Source organism: Rhinoraja longicauda, chromosome 20, assembly GCF_053455715.1.
Source record: "Rhinoraja longicauda isolate Sanriku21f chromosome 20, sRhiLon1.1, whole genome shotgun sequence".
Taxonomy (NCBI): domain Eukaryota; kingdom Metazoa; phylum Chordata; class Chondrichthyes; order Rajiformes; family Arhynchobatidae; genus Rhinoraja; species Rhinoraja longicauda.
Genome location: NC_135972.1, coordinates 33,361,991 through 33,382,557, shown reverse-complemented (window position 1 = coordinate 33,382,557; position 20,567 = coordinate 33,361,991). Strand labels below are relative to the sequence as shown.

General features: G+C 41.1%; 1 protein-coding gene across 1 annotated transcript in view; it reads left to right on the top strand.

Moving 5' to 3' along the window:
• The window catches only part of ptprq (protein tyrosine phosphatase receptor type Q), a 151,571-nt gene that overhangs the window by 63,774 nt on the left and 67,230 nt on the right, over positions 1-20,567 (top strand). The window contains exons 26-32 of the mRNA XM_078416669.1: positions 54-161; positions 2,981-3,259; positions 6,597-6,779; positions 9,718-9,819; positions 9,995-10,115; positions 13,855-14,012; positions 16,731-16,870. Coding sequence (XP_078272795.1) covers positions 54-161; positions 2,981-3,259; positions 6,597-6,779; positions 9,718-9,819; positions 9,995-10,115; positions 13,855-14,012; positions 16,731-16,870 — 1,091 coding nt within the window. The remainder of the gene's footprint in view (positions 1-53; positions 162-2,980; positions 3,260-6,596; positions 6,780-9,717; positions 9,820-9,994; positions 10,116-13,854; positions 14,013-16,730; positions 16,871-20,567) is intronic.

Below are 20,567 nucleotides of genomic sequence, written 5' to 3'. Positions count from 1 at the left end.
AGTTTTTTTTCTCTCTCAGAAACGTCTGTTTTTCTTTCCGTTTAAATTTGTAGGTTTAAAAAAATTCACAGAATATAAAATGAGAGTGACAGCGTCGACTTCTGTCGGGGAAAGTGCTGTCTCTGGAGAAGATGATGTTTTTGTACAAACTCTCGAAGATGGTAAGAAAGGGTGGTTGATGAAGCACATTGGTTCCTGCAATTGATAAACAGAAGCAGTATAAACAGTATATAAGCAAAGAATTTGTATAAAGGACGCAATTATTTAAGGAATTCTGGTTGCACACGTTACAAAATTCCTGGAGAGGATGCAGGAAAGATTTGTGAGAATGGGTTCAGGGATGGAAGGTTAAACCTAAGGCCTTGTGGTTGCTCTTCTTGGAGAAGAGAAGATTGAGAGGAGATGTGATAGAGTTAATTTGAGAGGAGATGTGATAAGAGATTATTAAGGGGTTGGACACGTTAGAGGCAGGAAACATGTTCCTAATGTTGGGGGAGTCCAGAACAAGGGGCCACAGTTTAAGAATAGGGGGGAAGGCCATTTAGAACTGAGATGAGGAAAAACTTTTACATTCAGAGAGTTGTGAATCTGTGGAATTCTCTGCCTCAGAAGGCAGTGGAGGCCAATTCTCTGAATGCATTCAAGAGAGAGCTAGATGGAGCTCTTAAGGATAGCGGAGTCAGAGGGTATGGGGAGAAGGCAGGTACAGGGTACTGATTGAGAATGATCAGCCATGTTCACAATGAATGGTGGTGCTGGCTCGAAGGGCCGAATGGCCTCCTCCTGCACCTATTGTCTATTGTCCATTGTCTATTAAACAAAATCATGCTTAGATAGAGTATCGCAGCGGTAGAGCTGCTGCTACACAGCACCAGAGGCTAGAGTTCGATCCTGACTACAGGTGCCGTCTGTGCGGAGTTTATACGTTCTCCCTGTGACCACGTTGGTTTTTTCCGGGTGCTCCGATTTATTCCCAGACTCCAAAGATGCTTCTGTAAATTGCCCCGAGTATGTAGGATGCGAAAGTGACATAACATAGAACTAGTGCACGGGTGATCGATCCATGGCGTGGACTCTAAACTGAACTATAAGAGAAGGCAGAGACAAGCCATTTCCACGGAAATGTGGCCAGAGAACATAAAGTTAAAATTTAGGGATAAAAAGATAATTTAAGGATAAAAGGGAGATCTGAGGTAAAACTGTTAAGCAGGACAGTAATGATCGGAATGATCGTAAAGAATCATTCAAAGCTCTTGAAAGTGAGTTGGATGAGCACTTGAGGAAAGTGATTTTTAGGGCTGTGGGAAATGAGCAAGAGATTGGGATTGTTCCAGGAGAAGATGCCATAACAATTGTGGCATAAGAATTCTATGATACAATGTAACATTTTGAAGTTAATGAAATCCTAGCTTCGCTCATTACTGTCATTAGATTATTCATATTCAGTGCCATGAATTGGGGTGACTCCTTATATATTTTTTAGATTTAGAGATACAGCGCAGAAACAGGCCCTTCGGCCCACCGGGTCCGCGCCGCCCAGCGATCCCCGCACACTAACACTATCCTACACCCACTAGGGACAATTTTTACATTTGCCCAGCCAATTAACCTACATACTACCTGTACGTCTTTGGAGTGTGGGAGGAAACCGAAGATCTCAGAGAAAACCCACACGGGTCACGGGGAGAACGTACAAACTCCATACAGATGGCGCCCGTAGTCAGGATCGAACCTGAGTCTCCGGCGCTGCATTCGCTGTAAGGCAGCAACTCTACCGCTGCGCCACCGTGCCGCCCACTTTCTGTTTTCTGTTTTCTATTAACTTGGGCAAGTGACCATTTAGGAACTTGGGCACTGAGTGATGGGAGGTCATTAATACCATAGACAGCACAAATCTCCAACCACCAACCAAATTTAATTTATTAATCCACAATTATGAATGTGCCTGCATGTTTCTTGTGGAGATAGTGCAGGCCAGTGATCTTGAGATCTGTTTCGACCACAGGAATGCCCATTCCTGTTGGTCTTTCCTCACTGTATCCTTTAGTTTTTTAGTTTTGGTTTTAGAGATACAGCGTGGAAACAGGGCCTTCGGCCTACGTTGTCTGTGCCAACCAGCGACCCCAGCACATTGATGCTATCCCACACACTCTATGGACCATTTACAATTATACCAAGTCAATTAGCCTGCAAACCTGTACGTCTTTGGAGTGTGGGAGAAAACTAGAGAAAACCCACGCAGGTCACGGGGAGAACGTACAAATTGCGCACAGACAGCACCCATAGTCAGGTGCAAACCGGGGTCTCCGGTGCTGTAAGGCAGTAACTCTACCGCTGCGCCATCGTGCCGCCTGAATACTGACTGAAAAAGTAAAGGCCATTAAACTTCTTGTGATTCTTCTGGCTTTCCATTGGATCTTTTTACTTGTATGTATCATGGATATGTGTAAATCTCTGGATTTTCCTGAGAATTATGGCAGCCTCATATTGCATTACAGGCATTTTTTCATGTAATTTCCAGACTCTTCCCCCAATCAAAGGTAGAAAGAGTGGATTAAAGTAATTTAGATATGGCTTTGAGATATTTGACCTAACCCATAAAGTGGGATTTCAATTCACCCCCCCCCTCCCCTTGCCAAAAGTGGCAGAATTCATTTAACAATGACATCTTTTGTTCTGACAATAAAGAAAAATAATGAAAAGGAACACAATCTACCAATGGACGCTTTCCTCATCCAACTCGTTATGTGACATTGCTGTTGTTTTGAGATCTTCAGATTGAATCTTGGTAATACATATTGCAATTTTATTGTTCAGCTGTTTAAAATGTAAGTTTTGGATTTATTCTCATTGAACCTGCAGATTTCTCTATTTTACATGAATTCAATTTAAATATCCAGTCCAGTGATTAAGTGCTGTAAATACTTCCAAAACAATCTTTGAAAAGCACAGTTATGTTTTTTTATTTTGTATCACACAGAACCAGAGACACCTCCTGAAAACGTAACCTTCAATAATGTCACAGCAACAACTGTTCACTTGAGCTGGTCACCTCCTGAGACACCAAATGGAATTATTGTATACTATGAAGTCATATATGTCAATTCTACTGATTCCTTTGTACTGAACAGTACAGCAACTAACACTTATCTAGAAAACCTAAAGACGTTTTCTCCTTATAACATCTCTGTGAAAGCATATACCAAGTATGGTCATGGGAATCAAACATCTCTAACTGCGTTTCTGTGGATGGAACAAGGTGGTAAGAACAGTTCTCTACTACTAAGATGGCACTAGGCTATTAAGAGTTTAGTTTTTTTGCCAAAAAAGTGGAAGCCCACTGTTGTTATGAGGAAAATACATCAAACATGTTTTCTGCAGCTGGGTTACAATTTTGATCCAGTGAAAAGCCATCTGTGCTGGAAGTTGATATGCCTTTAACTGTTTGCTCAACCAGGAGTACTGCTTTCTTCCATGAATTGTTCATTTTAATGGGGCCTGCTTTTTCATTTACAATGAGGGCAAAGGGTTAACAATAAACCAGCGAAATATTTCTTCCATAATCTTTCCGGTTGAAAATGTCCCGACTCTTTTCTTGATTTCTTTACAGCTTCTAGCAGTCTGTGTTTGAATGTGATCTGCAAGTGCATTAGTTCCACTGAAATAGCAGTTTCATGGAATTCATCGCTGAATACCAATGGCATTATATTTTTCTGCACGGTAAACTTCTGGAATGTCTCCCACTCCGTTCAAACCAACAGCAATAGGATGTCCAAACATAAGTGAAATCTTTCTACATTTCCCCAGTTCCCGGTTACTGTTGCGGATAGCACAGTGCACTAAATAGAAATGCAAAACTAATATTCTGAATAGATTTCAGAGAGTGACACGTGGATTTGCATTACAGAAAATTATATTCAGCTTTTTATATATTTCACAAGCGATGTATAAATTTACATACGTTCTGAACTGGTAATTAAAATGGTTGCATTCTAGGGTTTTAAATATTAACTTCAAAGATCTTTTGGAGGATTTGAGCGCTCTTATTGGATTTAAGGAAATAAATGCCCCGCATAATTCTCTTTTTCATTCATCATGAAACTATATGCATTATCTATGACCTGTCCATTCTGTGCTTATTCCCTGTAATTGATCATTCATTCACCTCTGTATTCCACCTTTCATGTTAAGCCTTTATACTGGATATCACTGATGGCCATAACAGTGATAATATATTTTTGATTGACTTCTGGTTGGTAATAACAGCAACAATATAATTAAATATATTTTCCAATGGTATGTACACCAGTATTAATGTAAACCCACTGAAGACTTAATGAAATAGAATTAATGGCTTGCCTCTGGGTGTTTTCAGATGTTGGCCATTGTCGACGGGAGTCACCTGCTCATGCGTATTATTTGTGTAAGAAGGAACTGCAGATGCTGGTTTAAACCGAAGATAGACACAAAAAGCTGGAGTAACTCAGTGGGACAGGCAGCATCTCTTGAGAGAAGGAACGGGTGACGTTTCGAGTAGAGACTGAAGAACGGTCTCGACCAGAAACATCACCCATTCCTTCTCTCCAGAGATGCTGCCTGTCCCGCTGAGTTACTCCAACTTTTTGTCTCTATCTTCATGTGTATTATTTAATTTGATTACCATTGATCAGTGGAATTGGCCGGTCTTCAGTGGGGAAAGTATTTTAACCTTGTGTTCAAATAGCAGTTATCTAAGTAGAAACACTGCTGCAATAAAGACTTCCTAGTTGTTAGAACTCAGTCTTACTTAGCCTCTGAATTTCTTGTTTCCCCTTTACTTGTAGCAGCTACAGTGCTTGCAAGTCCTGCACTTTACTTCTGACAATGACTTTCAGTTATAATTTTCAATGTTCACCACTGCCATGGAAATACCACATCACAGATAACATAATCACAATTTCTAAAATGTGTTTTATGACATTAAGAAGGACAGCATGCTTTTCTCATAACACCACTGATGGAAGGAGAATGCAGTCAGAGTTGAATGCTCTGTAAGACAGAATAGCTCACTCTATATCTCTGGCCAGGACTTGAAATAAAATCAGCCTAATATGGTGAATGTATGGTGAATGTAGGCACTGCTAGCCCAGAGAACTGCTCAACATCAGGCTTTAACCCCTGAAGGTAAAGAAGCAAATATTTTTTGAGGTCCTTTGCATGTAGGAGAGATAGTTTGCACAAAGAAGAAAGAAGAGACTTGGCATTTTTGCTGAGAAGAGGAGGTTCCAGGTGAGATGGAAGAACAAAGGGATCTTTTTGTACAAATATTGCAAATATAATAAGTTGCAACAAGGTCGAAGAGTGACCAAATCAAAACCTTGGATTTATTTGCAGAGAGATAGAAATGAAAGGTAAGGAAGTTATGGTAAAGCCTGATGGATATTGGCTGAACCATATATAAAATAAATTAATACATTTTTTCTTGCAACTTGTGAGGATATAGCAGCACTGTGGAGGATGCAAAAGGTTTTGAGGGATATGGTCAAACAAATGTAGATATAGCATATAGCACACATGGGTATCTTGCTCAGCATAGATATATTGGGCCGAAGGGCCTGCTTTCATACTCTGTGACACGATATCTCAATAACTGTTGCTAAATTTTCCTGGCAGCTTAGATTGGTCATTTTTTAGGCTAATTGCCCTGTGCATGCATTTTCAGGCAGTGGCATGGAATGCATTGAACAGGAAATCCCGCTCATTTATCTTCGCTGGTGTGGATTAAAAACCATTTAAGCAAGCCAACCCTGGAATCTCAGCTATGGCAAGCACTCTTAGGTGACAGCACGTCACGAGACTGCCTTGCCATCAATCCCGTGGAATTCATGTTATGTCAATAATTGTAGATTTTATTATCATGCAAAATTGGTTTGTACTATCTTTACAAAACTATTTTACTTGAATGCATGTATTACTCAATGCTGAAATACTCCCAATGCTGACAATCAAACTGAGAAACTGGAATAGGACAGAAAATGTTGAAAATATTCAATGGATTAGGCAGGAGACAGAAATAGAGTTAAAGCTTTAGATGCGACTTTGAGCTCTTTAATTTTCAGGGACTGAAACTTTAACTCTTTCTCTGTTAATTATTTCAAGCTCCTGCTGCTTTATCTATATACTAAAACTCTTGTTTGTTTGTTTGTTTGTTCCTGAACTACGGCCAAAACGGTACACGATAGCGCGACAATTTTAGGCCCACCTTACTCACCGTCATCCCTTTGGTGCTAATGGAAGGTTTCTTTGAAACCGGTGTTATGTTTTTAAAGTTATTCACATTTTAAAGTTTAAATCTATCTCCTAGGGAGGGAGGATAAGTGGGGTTGAGGGGGATAGAGGGGAAGGGGGGAGGGGGAGGGGGAGGGGGAGAGGGGGGGGGGAGAGGGGGGGGGAGAGGGGGGGGGAGAGGGGGGGAGGAGAGTGTGCTGCACCAATGCAGGAGAGGCTTGGGCCCAACGGGTCCACTTGGTCTGGTTTAATATAAAGCTGTTATATCTTAGCCTTGCATAGCTGAATAATGTCTAACATTTGTTTTTTTATTGATTATTTATTTACAGTTCCTGATAATGCACCAGAAAATATAACATATCGCTTTATTGCTCCTCTGGATGTTATAATATCCTATCTTCCACCTTCAACACCTAATGGAATTATACAGTATTATACATTGTACCTTACAGCCCAAACTACTGATAAGCAGCTCACTGTTCACAGTACAAATCTGTCCACTACTATAACAGGTAAGTTAAAGCAAAATCATTGAGCTGAATTGTTACCTCTGATTATAGATTTAGGCGTTTTTAAATATCTTTGCAGTTTAGTTCAATCCAGTAATTATGGACAGAATTAAATACTCATGTTTGTGAATTTGTTTTAATGTAATACGCTGGTCACTTGTACTATACACATCATATATGAGGTAATAGCCAATAATAATGAGATGTTAGACACAAAATGTTGGAGTAACTCAGCGGATCGGGCAGAATCTCTGGAGAAATAGAATGGGTGACTTTTCCGGTCGAAACCCTTCTTTAGACTTTGAAGAAAGGTTCCGACCTGAATTATTATCTATTCATTTTCTCCAGAGTCGCTGTCTGACCTGCTGAGTTACTCCAGCATTTTGTATACATCTTCAGTATAAACCAACATCTTCAGTACCATCCTACACAACAATGAGATGTGTTCATTTTAAAAGCATGTTATACACAATTAAGTAGATTACTGCATAGGAGATTTCATAAATTTTAATGCCAGATAGGAATATATTCCAAATAAAAATAAAACTACTGGAAGGACTCAGCCAGTCAAACAGCATCTGTGGAGGGAGAAATTGTTTATTATTTGGGGTCAAGGAGGACCGCAGAGCTCAAATTAAAATACAATGCTTTTGACTTTTATTTTAAGAATTATTTATCGGACCACAAACCTAACATGTTGAATCTTTGTAATAAGAGCATGATTAATAAATTTTGAGGGAAGAATGATGTACCATACAATATACACACATAAGGAGATATATTTTCTATCACAGACTTTACTGTTTCACTGCTAAATCCGAACTTGGGTATGAACCAGCCATTTTGAGAAAAATTGCTTATAGATAACATAATGTTCAGCATAAATCCAAACAACCCTTGCCTTCTTAACGCTCATAAACACCATAGAACAAGAACCATTCCCCTCTGGTCACAATGAGTTATTACCATATTTGCTTATGACACAAGACCATACAACCCTTTGATTCCAACTTTCTCTTAGAGCAGTCTTAGAGCATTTTCATCAATATTATTCTTTAACTTTTCTCACAGAACCATCAAATCTGCATAATTCTCTTGAATTTTACAATAACCAATTAATCTACCAGTTGACCAATTAAAGGGCACTAAATGTGTAGTGAAATGAAAAATGGTGGCACAACCGTAGAGTTGCTGCCTTCCAGCGCCATAGACTCGATCCTGATTACGTGTGCTGTCTGTACAGAGTTTGTACGTTCTCCCCGTGAACCGACGTGGGTTTTCTCCCAGATCTTCAGTTTCATCCCACACTCCAAAGACTTACAGGTTTAGGTTTGTAGGTTAAATAGCTTGGTATAAATGTAAAAATTGTCCCTAGTGTACGATAGTGTTAATGCGTGGGGATCTCTGGTTGGTGCGGGCTCGGTGGGCCGAAGAGACTGTTTCTGCGCTATCTCTACATTAAACTGTTAGAATGTCTTTTGGGAAACCAATGCATTCAGGGAAAATTCACCCAATCACTTGGAAACTGCACCCCAAGGCACTAAAACTGCAACAATAGTGTTACCTGCTGCAGCAGGGTCTTGACTAGTTGTGTAAACAGAAATATATTCCTCACCAATTCAATATTTGATCTGACCAGTGAAATTCAAAAAATTATTTGATGGAGTTTGATTACAATGTCATTATACCGAATATAAGTAATCTTTCAAAACATAATTTATGATATGATTGAATTAATTTATTTTCCACAAGGCCACCACAATGTTGCAGATGGTAGAGCTGCTGTTTCACAGTGCCAGAGAGCCTGATTCAAACATGATCTCTGGTCTCTGAGTGGAGTTTGCACGTTACCCCAATGAATGCATGGGTTTCCTTCAGGTTCTCCAATTTCCTCCACCTCTTAAAGGCGTGCGGATTTGTAGGTTAATGGCCTCTTTAAATTGCCCCGAAAGATTCAGGTTCCTATGAGTTAATATCATCAGCAACTTGTCTTGGACTAGCCATATCGAAGCAATGGTCAAGAAAGCACACCAGCACCTCTACTTCCTTAGAAGGCTTAGGAAATTTGGCATGTCCCCACCAACTACATCAACATTTACAGATGCACCGTAGAAAGCATTTCATCGGGATGCTTCACAGCATGGTTTGGGAACAGCTCCATCCAAGACCACAAGAAGTTGCAGAGAATTGTGAATGCAGCCCAGACCATCACACAAAGCAACCTCCCTTCCATTGACTCCATCTACACTTCACGCTGCCTTGGCAAGGCTACCAGTACAATCACGGACAAGTCACACACTGACGTTCCCTCTTCTCCCCTCTCCCATCAGGCAAGAAGTACAGATTTGTAAAAATACATACCTTCAGATTCAGGAACAGTTCCTTTCCAGCTGTTATCAGGCAACAGAACCATCCTATCACCAACTAGAGAGTGTTCCTGAGCAACCATCTACCTTATTGAAAACCTTCGGACTATCTTTAATCAGACTTTCTAAACTTTATATTACACTAAACGGAATTCCCTTTATCCTGTATTTGTTTACTGTGAGCAGCTTTATTGTAATGTATAATCTTTCTGCTGACTGGACAGCACGCAACAAAACCGTACCTCGGTACTCGTGACAATAAACTAAAGTAAACCAAACTAAGGAATGGATGAGAAAGTGGTATAAGATCGAACTAGTGTGAACATGTGATCGATGGTTGGCATGGACTCAGTGGGCTGAAGGACCAGCTTCCATGTTTTGTCTTTCAGTAAATCTAACAATGATATGAGTATTCCGGCATGTCCTGTGCTCTTAACCCACTGATAGATAATTAAAAAACATGTTGCAGCTCAATTTTATAGAAAATTGAGTGTATTTTCATGACCTGATATATCTTTTTGGAATAGTTATTCTAAAATGCTAATAAAAATATTCTCTGCATTTACATTTCACAGGCTTAAGTGCGAATGAAAATTACACTTTGAAGATATCAGCAAGTACAAGCAAGGGCGAAGGAATTCAAAGTCAACCACTGTATATTTTGATTGGGGAAGGTGGTAAGCATAGTGATTTTATTTTATTATTCACCAATTTCCCCAAATGTTTATGATTCGACAATACTGTACTCATTTGTTTTAACATACAATATAAAGAATTACATCAAAATTGTTCATATTCCAATTGTTAATATTCACATAGAGAACTCCTATCTTTTTTATCCATAATCTATAGTTCCCGGCTCCCCTCCTCAGTCACTCACAGCAAAGCAGTTGTCATTTACCACTGTGCGTTTGTCCTGGAAGCCTCCTTTGGAACCAAATGGAGTGATTCTGTATTACACAGTCTCTGTATGGTAAGATTTTTTTAAATGGTAAACCATTATTATGAAATAATTCTATCAAAAATGTACTTGTATGAAATTGATTTTTATCCTGTATTTTCCTTTCTACTTTGCAGTCCTAAATATGTACTAACAGATGGACAACACCTTTGAATAATTAACACAAGACTAATATTACTATTGTTAAACATCACCCTCTTCACCAGATTCATTTTCTTACCATTGCCTTCCCACAGGCTGTTGATTGAAACATAGAAACATGGAATATAGGTGCAGGAGTAGGCCATTCGGCCCTTCGAGCCAGCACCGCCATTCAATATGATCATGGCTGATCATCCTAAATCAGTACCCCGTTCCTACTTTCTCCCCATATCGCTTGGTTCCGTTAGCCCTAAGAGTTATATCTAACTCTCTTTTGAAAATGCCCAGTGAATTGCCCTCCACTGCCTTCTGTGGCAGAGAATTCCACAGATTTACAACTCTCTGGGTGAAAATGTTTTTCCTCATCTCAGTCCTACCCCTCATTTTTAAGTGGTTAATGATGCGAATGAAACCCCCTGACATTACTCCCCATGGTCTTGTTCTCCCAAACTCCAGGTCCAAATTTCCTAATACCACTCCTCCTCCACAACCTGACTCTTTCTAACCATCTATGTTCCCTCCATAAGGCAGTCTGAAGCCTAACTGGACCAAGCAGGGCTTGTTCTAATGTGCGCAATTCCTTAAGACTTGAATGCAAAGGAATTTCCCGGACTGGGAGGCTTGTACAAAATGTGCTTGGGCACTCCACACTTCACTACATTAATGTGCTTTTCGGATGCTGTAGAATTTCTCACCCAGTTATTTCAAAATTTTAGCATTAGGATTGGAAAAGCTAAGCCTGTGTGCTAAGAGTGGCCCTTTCTCCAAGATAATGAGGGTAGCTTTAACATTGTAGAGACAGAAGTTTGGATTGGATGAGATATTAAAAAGCTGAACGGTGAGCCTAAGCCTGTTCATTTCAGATTATAATGGAAGTGTGATAGAGCCATGGGTCAGGATTCGCATTGGGGGCTGACTATGGGGTGAGGTTGGCAATTACTCTGTTCACAGGAGATATGTTGGTACCATTATTATAGTAGCCTTGATGTTGGGGTTAGTCATCCATGCTCAGTTCTGACCTATGAATTATGATCACATTTATCTAGTTTGCATCCTGCAGCTTGAGGTTGCTAGATGGTAAAGTCCAAATCCTTAGCAATAAGGGCCTGAGTGGGGAAAGAGCAATAGACAATAGACAATAGACAATGGGTGCAGGAGTAGGCCATTCGGCCCTTCGAGCCAGCACCGCCATTCAATGTGATCATGGCTGATCATTCTCAATCAGTACCCTGTTCCTGCCTTCTCCCCATACCCCCTGACTCCGCTATCCTTAAGAGCTCAATCTAGCTCTCTCTTGAATGCATACAGAGAATTGGCCTCCACTGCCTTCTGAGGCAGAGAATTCCACAGATTCACAACTGACTGAAAAAGTTTTTCCTCATCTCCGTTCTAAATGGCCTACCCCTTATTCTTAAACTGTGGCCCCTTGTTCTGGATTCCCCCAACATTGGGAACATGTTTCTTGCCTCTAACGTGTCCAACCCTTAATAATCTTATACGTTTCGATTAAAAGGGATTAAAAGTCTGAAGAAAGGTCTTGACCCAAAATGTCATCCATTCCTTCTATCCAAAGGTGCTGTCTGTCCCGCTGAGTTCCTCCGGCATTTGGTGTCTATCTGCAAAATAAAATATGAGATGGACTACCTTAATAGTGTTCTGGCTGCAAGTACCAAAAAATAGCTTTATCAGCCAGATTTAACATACCCTTGGCTTAATTGTCAGTCAAATCTGCAAAAAACCCCCATTAAAGTTTCTGAACAAAATCCTGATGTAATACAGCCTGTGAAGATTGCATGTTCTCCAACTGTTTAAAATCAGTCAATCAATTAAAAAATGCATACATCAGTGAGAATGGTAAAAATCAACAAAAACTGTCAAAGAAAATCCACTGAAGAATGCATAAATATAATTAAACATTCTTGCCATAGAGGGAGTACAGAGAAGGTTCACCAGATTGATTCCTGGGATGGCAGGACTTTCATATGAAGAAAGACTGGATAGTCTCAGTTTGTACTCACTGGAATTTAGAAGATTGAGGGGGGATCTTATAGAAAATTACAAAATTCTTAAGGGGTTGGACAGGCTAGATGCAGGAAGATTGTTCCCGATGATGGGGAAGTCCAGAACAAGGAATCACAGTTTAAGGATAAGGGGGAAGTCTTTTAGGACCGAGATGAGAAAGTTTTTTTTCACACAGAGAGTGGTGAATCTGTGGAATTCTCTGCCACAGAAGGTAGTTGAGGCCAGTTCATTGGCTATATTTAAGAGGGAGTTAGATGTGGCCCTTGTGGCTAAAGGGATCAGGGGGTATGGAGAGAAGGCAGGTACAGGATACTGAGTTGGATGATCAGCCATGATCATATTGAATGACGGTGCTGGCTCGAAGGGCCGAATGGCCTACTCCTGCACCTATTTTCTATGTTTCTATCTAAAAATTTTTTTAAATCATAGCAATATGAATGATCTAATAATTTCAAGGGGCCTGTTCTTGCGCTGTTTGCACGACACTTACTTCGCAGGGGATTTTCCTGAGCAAGCTCTAACGTGGTCGCTGTTGTTTTGGGAGGATTCTCCATCACAACTCCTTTTTTGCCACTGGAGAGCATTAAAACAGTGGGCACAAAGAATGGGCGACAATGTCATGATTTCGCTGACCATGCACACATTTACGGGAAACTAAATTTTGTGGCCTTTGCATAGCGAAATGGCAGTCATCTCATGCTGAGTCAGCAGCGATACCATGCAGAACTCAGGCCACTGAGTCTGCATGTTACTTAAACAAATGCAATTTTTTAAATCTTAACCCACCTTGACTAAATTTCCAGGCTTCTGAACCAAGAAAGTAAATATCTCTGAACATACCCCTAGCTTCCATCAAGCTAATTTCCTTGGAGAGAAGGAATGGGTGACTTTTCGGGTCGAGACCTTTCCCCAGAGGGAGGGAAGAATCTCGACCTGAAACGCCACCCATTCCTTCACTCCAGATATGCTGCCTGTCCCGCTGAGTTACTCCAGCATTTTGTGTCAATCCGGTTTAAACCAGCATCTGCATTTCCTTCCTACACAAGCTATTTTCCTTGTGGTTTTAACCCAATAAATTTCCCACCACTCATGTTAGCTGACTGACCTGTAATTATTAAGCCCTCTCTCTCCCTTTGTAAACAAGGGTACCACATTAGGAGCTCCATATCCCGACGCCTGTCGATAATGAGGACTGGAAAACAATAAAGTAATTACCACTTCATTTCCACACCCCACCCCATTCCACCCATTCTTCCCCCAGCCCTCACCTTGCTCATGTGTCTAGTCCAATTGTTAAAGATGTTAGACCTCATAATATACTCTCACTGTATTTATTTTTTTGCCATTCCTATTTTTTCACATTCTTCCTTCTTAATGTCTGTACCATCTGCCTCTTTCAAATAGTGACAGATGAATTGTTCTTGAATAAGACTTCTGGGGGCAGATTGAAAAAAGCATTACTTTAGAAATAATCTGATTCTCTAGTGGACGGTTTATTAGTACATGAACAAATGAAGATGAATATCCTGCGGCTTTATTAACTGAAATAATGTTATTTTTTTCACTTTCTTGCATTTTCTTATTGAAGGAGTGCAACAACACAACTTGTTTTAAATGCAACGGGAACGTCTGTACTGCTGAAGGACTTGGATGATATTGAATACCATGCTTTTGTAACTACAAATGTTAAATATGGCGATGGTGGAATGAAAAGTAACAATATCACATTTCGAGCCTCTGAAAGTTGTGAGTATCCTCCCTGATTGTTAAAACATAAAAGTTATTTTAAGTTAACTCCCCTTAAACCTTTGTGAAAGAAGGATTTTTTGTCTGTCATTGGTTTGTCAGTCTCATAAATTCTTTATTGTGGTGGGCTGTAGATGACCTGTGGATGACTCAGTTTAGGTTTGAGATCAGTGGATTCTTGTAATTCAGGAGAATTTCACAACGGAGATCGGGAATTAATGCAGATCTTTCTTTTAATGACAGAACACACTTGCGGATCTATGCGATCTAAGGACCCTATTTTTACACTGTTATTTACATCATTAATAAGTAATTGTCACAGAAACAAGACAATACACTCTCTTTGTTCATTAGATTATTGAGTGATTTAGCACAGGAGAGCGTTGTTCCATACCTGCCTGTGAAATAATTAAATTGATCCTGGGTTTGGATATCAGGAATTGGCTTCAGTACTTCAGCTAGGATCTTGCCTGGTTTGGCATACATTAAGTAAAGTTTTTTTTACAAATGAAACGATATTCATATGAAGCAAGAGTGGACATTGGACTGCTGCAACACGATGCTGGACATGTGATAATGGGGAATAAAGAAATGGCTGATGAATTGAATACATAGAAACATAGAAAATAGGTGCAGCAGGAGGCCATTTGGCCTTTTGAGCCAGCACCGCCATTCATTTTGATCATGGCTGATCGTCCACAATCAGTAACCTGTGACTGCCTTCTCTCCATATCCCTTGAATCCACCAGCCCCCAGTGCTCTATCTAACTCTATTTTAAATTCATCCAATGAATTGGCCTCCACTGCCTTCTGTGGCAGAAAATTCCACAAATTCACAACTCTCTGGGTGAAAAAGTTTTTTCTCACCTCCAAGGTTGAAAGGTTTTAAATGGCCTCCCCTTCATTCTTAGACTGTGGCCCCTGGTTCTAGACTTTCCCAACATTGGGAACATTTTTCCTGCGTGCAGCTTGTTCAGTCCTTTCATAATTTTATGTGTCTCTATAAGATTCCCTCTCATCCTTCTAAACTCCATTCAATGCAAGCCTATTCTTTCCAATCTTTCCTCATATGACAGTCCTGCCATCCTGGGCATTAACCTCGTGAACCTATGCTGCACTGCCTCAATAGCAAGGATGTCCTTCCTCAAATTAGGGGACCAAAAATGCACGTTTTTATTGTGTCAGTCTTCACAGTGGAAGACATCAGGAACGTGCCTGAAATTCAAGAGAGTTAAGGGTCTGCCCCACTTCGGCGATTTTAAGGCGACTGCCTGTGACTAGGCTGTCGCCGACAGTTCGCCAAGGTGTCACGGGCATGATCGTGAGGAGTCTTCCAAGAATCGTAGTTGATTTCAGCGTGTCTGGCGATAAATCAACCGGAGTGAAATTTCTCGGCGACAGCTGGCTTGTCGCCAGGTATTGTTGCTTATTGCGGACGCTGTCGCATGCTGTCCCTAGGTTTGCTAGGTTCTCTTAGATGCATTTAGAAGCACATAATATTAAAATAAGCAAAGTCATTTCAAGATACCATAAAATACTTGTGTTTAACCAATTTATTTACCGTCAGGACATTTGACAGGTAGATTGGAGACGACAGTTTGACGGTCAGGTAAGCGTGGGAATTTTCGCGATGTTTATGGCCATCAGCCATTACATTTAAAGTGGGCTCCCAACCAAGATATGCAGCCCAGAAACCAGATATGCATCTCCCATACATTTTCAAAGAATGCCCACACACTTTTCACAAAAATCCATTTATCCACTTTTTAAATTAAATTACTTAATACTGCTATTAGTAAACTGGAAGTCAATCCAGTTTATGCCTTGTTACTGTGAAGCTTGGTTTTCAATTAACCCGGGCAAGATGTTGTAGTTCAAAACTCTCAAGTACTTACCGACTTGTCAGTGATTTCAGCAAAAATTAGGACGCCGGAGAAGCATTGACAGCGTGGGAATTTCCCGATGTTTCCAAAGACGGTGTAATCTTTACCTGACTCGGCATTGTCGTGGTCATTGTCGTCGGGTAAAAGAAAATTTTGGCGATCTGCTACGATTTTGACAGCCGCCGGCAGTCGCCTAAAAAATCGCCTAAGTGGGACAGGCCCTTTAGGGGGCAGATGTGAGTGGAGCACCTATAACTAAGGAGAAGGTGCTTGGGAAGCTGAAAGGTCTGAAGGTGGATGTCACCTGAACCAGATGGATTAACATGATGAGTGTTTGACAGCACCAAGCATGTACTCACTGGAATTTAGAAAGATGAGGGGGAACCTCATTGAAACTTACCAAATGGTGAAAGGCCTGGGTAGAGTGGATGCGAAGAGGATGTTTCCACTTGTGGGAGAGTTAAAGACCAGAGGGTAGAGCCTCAGAACAAAAGGATATACCTTTAGAAAGGAGATGAGAAGGAATTTCTTTGGTCAGAAGGTGGTGAATCTGTGGAATCCATGGTTCAATGGTTCCATGATTTCTTGTTATGGCGACACGTTGCCACAGACAGCTGTGGAAGCAAAGTCATTGGGTATTTTTAAGGCAGAGATTGACAGATTCTTGATTAGTAAGGGTGTCAAGGGTTATGGGCAGAAAGCAGGAGAATGGGGTTGAGAGGGAAAGATGGATTTGCCATGATTGAATGGTGGAGTAAACTTGATGGGCTGAATGGACTAATTCTGCCCCTGTGACTTATGAACATATTTATGTCATGCACACTTTTTTCTGCAGCGAACCCTGTGGGCACTATCAACTACGTTAACAGAAGCTCCACATCCATTCAAGTCTTCTGGAATTATCTATTTAAATCAAAGGGAAATGTTCAATTCTACACAGTTCACTACAGAAATATTTCAGGTGATTTTGCACAGGTATGGTGTTTTCTTGCTTTAGACATAATAGTGAACCGTTATTTTGGAATGACTAAGAAGTAAACGTATAAAGACAGGTTGGAATTACATGTCCCATGGGAGCAGTGTAGAGTTACAGGGGGTCCAGTAATCTGCAGGAAAGTCAAAAGTAAATGCAACAAACTGTTAGTGTAAGATGGACACAAAAATCTGGAGTAACTCAGCGGGTCAGGAAAAGGAATAGGTGACGTTTCGGGTTGCGACCTTTCTTCCGACTGTTGGTGTAGTTTGATTCAGCATTGGGATGATCACCTGAGTGAGTTGACTTCAATGCCATTATTCATGTGGATGCGACAAATGTACAGGTGGGGGATGGCATCCATTCAAGTCATTGAATGGCATTGGTGAGACCACACCTGGAGTATTGCGTACAGTTTTGGTCTCCTAATCTGAGGAAAGACATTCTTGCCATAGAGGGAGTACAGAGAAGGTTCACCAGATTGATTCCTGGGATGGCAGGACTTTCATATGAAGAAAGACTGGATAGACTCGACTTGTACTCACTGGAATTTAGAAGATTGAGGGGGGATCTTATAGAAACTTACAAAATTCTTAAGGGGTTGGACAGGCTAGATGCAGGAAGATTGTTCCCGATGTTGGGGAAGTCCAGAACAAGGGGTCACAGTTTAAGGATAAGGGAGGCGTCTTTTAGGACCGAGATGAGAAAGTTTTTTTTCACACAGAGAGTGGTGAATCTGTGGAATTCTCTGCCACAGAGGGTAGTTGAGGCCAGTTCATTGGCTATATTTAAGAGGGAGTTAGATGTGGCCCTTGTGGCTAAAGGGATCAGGGGGTATGGAAAGAAGGCAGGTACGGGATACTGAGTTGGATGATTAGCCATGATCATATTGAATGGCAGTGCAGGCTCGAAGGGCCGAATGGCCTACTCCTGCACCTATTTTCTATGTTCTATGTTTCTATGAAACATTAGTGCAATGATGTGAAAATCTGTGATTGTCATACTTCCTGGATGGGAGAGAAAATCTTGACTGACTCTGAAGTAGGCCTCAGGCCTCCAGTTCAGACCTGTTTAAATGCATGAAGTGTGTGCAATTTGGAAATCTTGGCCGCATAGTGGAATGTTGTGCTCGTGAATTTAAGTGAATGTTGTATGTCAATTGTATATGCCCAGCTGCCTAAATGAAATATTATATCAGAAAATGTGCCTCTAATGCTCAAGGTTGCAAATAGCATTTTGATAAAAAATTGTATTGTATTGTATAGTGTACAAAAGTATTAAGCTAGAGAATGGAATTTCTAGACAATAATTTTATATTTTGCTTTTCAGTATCAGCTGAATACTAAATATAGAAATATCCAAATAGAAATATCCAACCTCATCCATTGTACTACTGGCAACATCTTCCCATCTCCTCCCTTTTTTGCTTTCCACAGAGACCGTTCCCTCCGTAAATCCCTGGTCCACTCGTCCCTTCCCACCCAAACCACCCCCTCCCCAGGCACTTTCCACTGCAACTGCAGGAGATGCAACACCTGTCCATTTACCTCCCCCCTCGACTTCATCCAAGGACCCAAACAGTCTTTGCAGGTAAGGCAGAGGTTCACGTGCACCTCCTCCAACCTGATCTATGGTATTCACTGTTCCAGATGTCAACTTCTCTACATCGACGAGACTAAACGCAGGCTCGGCGATCGTTTCACTCAACACCTTCGCTCAGTCTGCCTTAACCAACCTGATCTCCCGGTGGCTCAGCACTTCAACTCCCCCTCCCACTCCCAGTCTGACCTTTCTGTCATGGGCCTCCTCCATTGTCATAGTGAGGCCCACCGCAAATTGGAGGAACAGCACCTCATATTTCGCTTGGGCAGCTTACAGCCCAGCGGTATGAACATTGACTTCTCTAACTTTAGATAGCTCCTCTGTCCCTCTCTTCCCCTCCCCCTTCCCAGTTCCCCCACTGTCTTCCTATCTCCAACTACATACTTTCTTTGTCCCGCCCCCTCCCCTGATATCAGTCTCAAGAAGGGTCTCTCCTGAGATGCTGCCTGACCCGCTGAGTTACTCCAGCTTTTTGTGATACCTTCGATTTGTACCAGCATTTGCAGTTATTTTCCTACTAAATATAGAAAGGTATCTGAGCCTATTTTAAATTTATTTTCAACTGTTTCAGAGTAATTTAAGGAGTGTATGTCCTGTAATTTTCATTCAGTTATTTACATGTGTCTGCATTTCATTTTGTAATTTGCAAATTGTCTTCTCTGATTCCACTGACTCTTTTGAAATGTAACCAGCTGGGATTGTATTTCTGGATCTCACTCACTGATACAACAGAAACGGAGGCAATCGTCATGTCAGTCTCTTGGGTACCACATGTGGCTTTGGTCACCCACCCACCATCACCCTGCACTTTGGGCAGTACGGTGGTGCAGCGGTAGAGTTGCAGCGCCGGAGACCCGGGTTTGATCCCGACTACGGGCGCCGTCTGTACAGAGTTTGTCCGTTGTCCCCGTGACCTGCGTGGGTTTTCTCCGAGATCTTCGGTTTCCTCCCACATTCCAAAGACGTACAGGTATGTAGGTTAATTGGCTTGATAAAATGTAAAAATTGTCCCTAATGGGTGTAGGATAGTGTTAATAGACAATAGGTGCAGGAGTAGGCCATTCGGCCCTTCGAGCCAGCACCACCATTCAATGTGATCATGGCTGATCATTAATGTGCGGCGCTCACTTGTCGGCGCGGACCCGGTGGGCTGAAAGGGCCTGTTTCCGCGCTGTATCTCTCTATCTCTAAACTTCAGTTTGAGGAATAAGTGTATTCTGTTCTTCAAGCAATTTCGTATTCATCCTCCAGGACTATCGCTGAATCTTCAAAACTTCATTTTTACTATAAAGGCTTGGATTTTCTTTGCCCTTTTCTCACGTAATGTATCATCTGGGCAACAAACAACGGAAATTGAGAATAGAGAACTCAATAACTGGAAATACAATAAATATGCTGAGGGATCACAACGCTAATTTAGAAATGTGATTTAAATACTCAGCTTGAATACATAGCATCAGGAAATTAAAATTGCAGTTAGAGTACAACATTATTTAATATGACAGCATAAATAATATGTGTAGGAAGGAACTTGGTCAAAAACAAGAAGGATGCATGGGACAGGTATAGGCAGCTGGGATCGTGCTTCCCGGAGGAGTTTCGGGAGCTAAGGAGTAAACTGAAAAAGGAGATCAGAAGGGCAAAAAGCTCTGGCAGGTAACATTAAGGACAATCCCAAAAGATTTTGTAAATACATAAGGGGGAGAAAAGGTAACTGGAGAGAGAGTGGGACCTCTCAGGAATCAAAGCAGTGTTCTCTTTTCAAGAAGGGCTGCAGGGGAAATCTGGGAACTATAGGCCGGTGAGCTTAACATCTGTAGTTAGAAAGTTACTAGAGGGTATTCTGAGTGATAAGTTATGCAGGCATTTGGATGAGCAAGGGCTGATTAGGGATAGTCAGCATGGTTTTGTACGGGGGAGGTTGTGTCTCACAAATCTGATTGATTTTTTCGAAGACGTGACCAAAAAGGTCGATGAGGGCAGAGCTGTAGATGTTGTGTACATGGATTTCAGTAAGGCATTCGACAAGGTTCTGCATGGTAGGCTTTTCTGGAAGGTTAGATCACATGGGATCCAAGGAGAGATAGCTGAATGGAT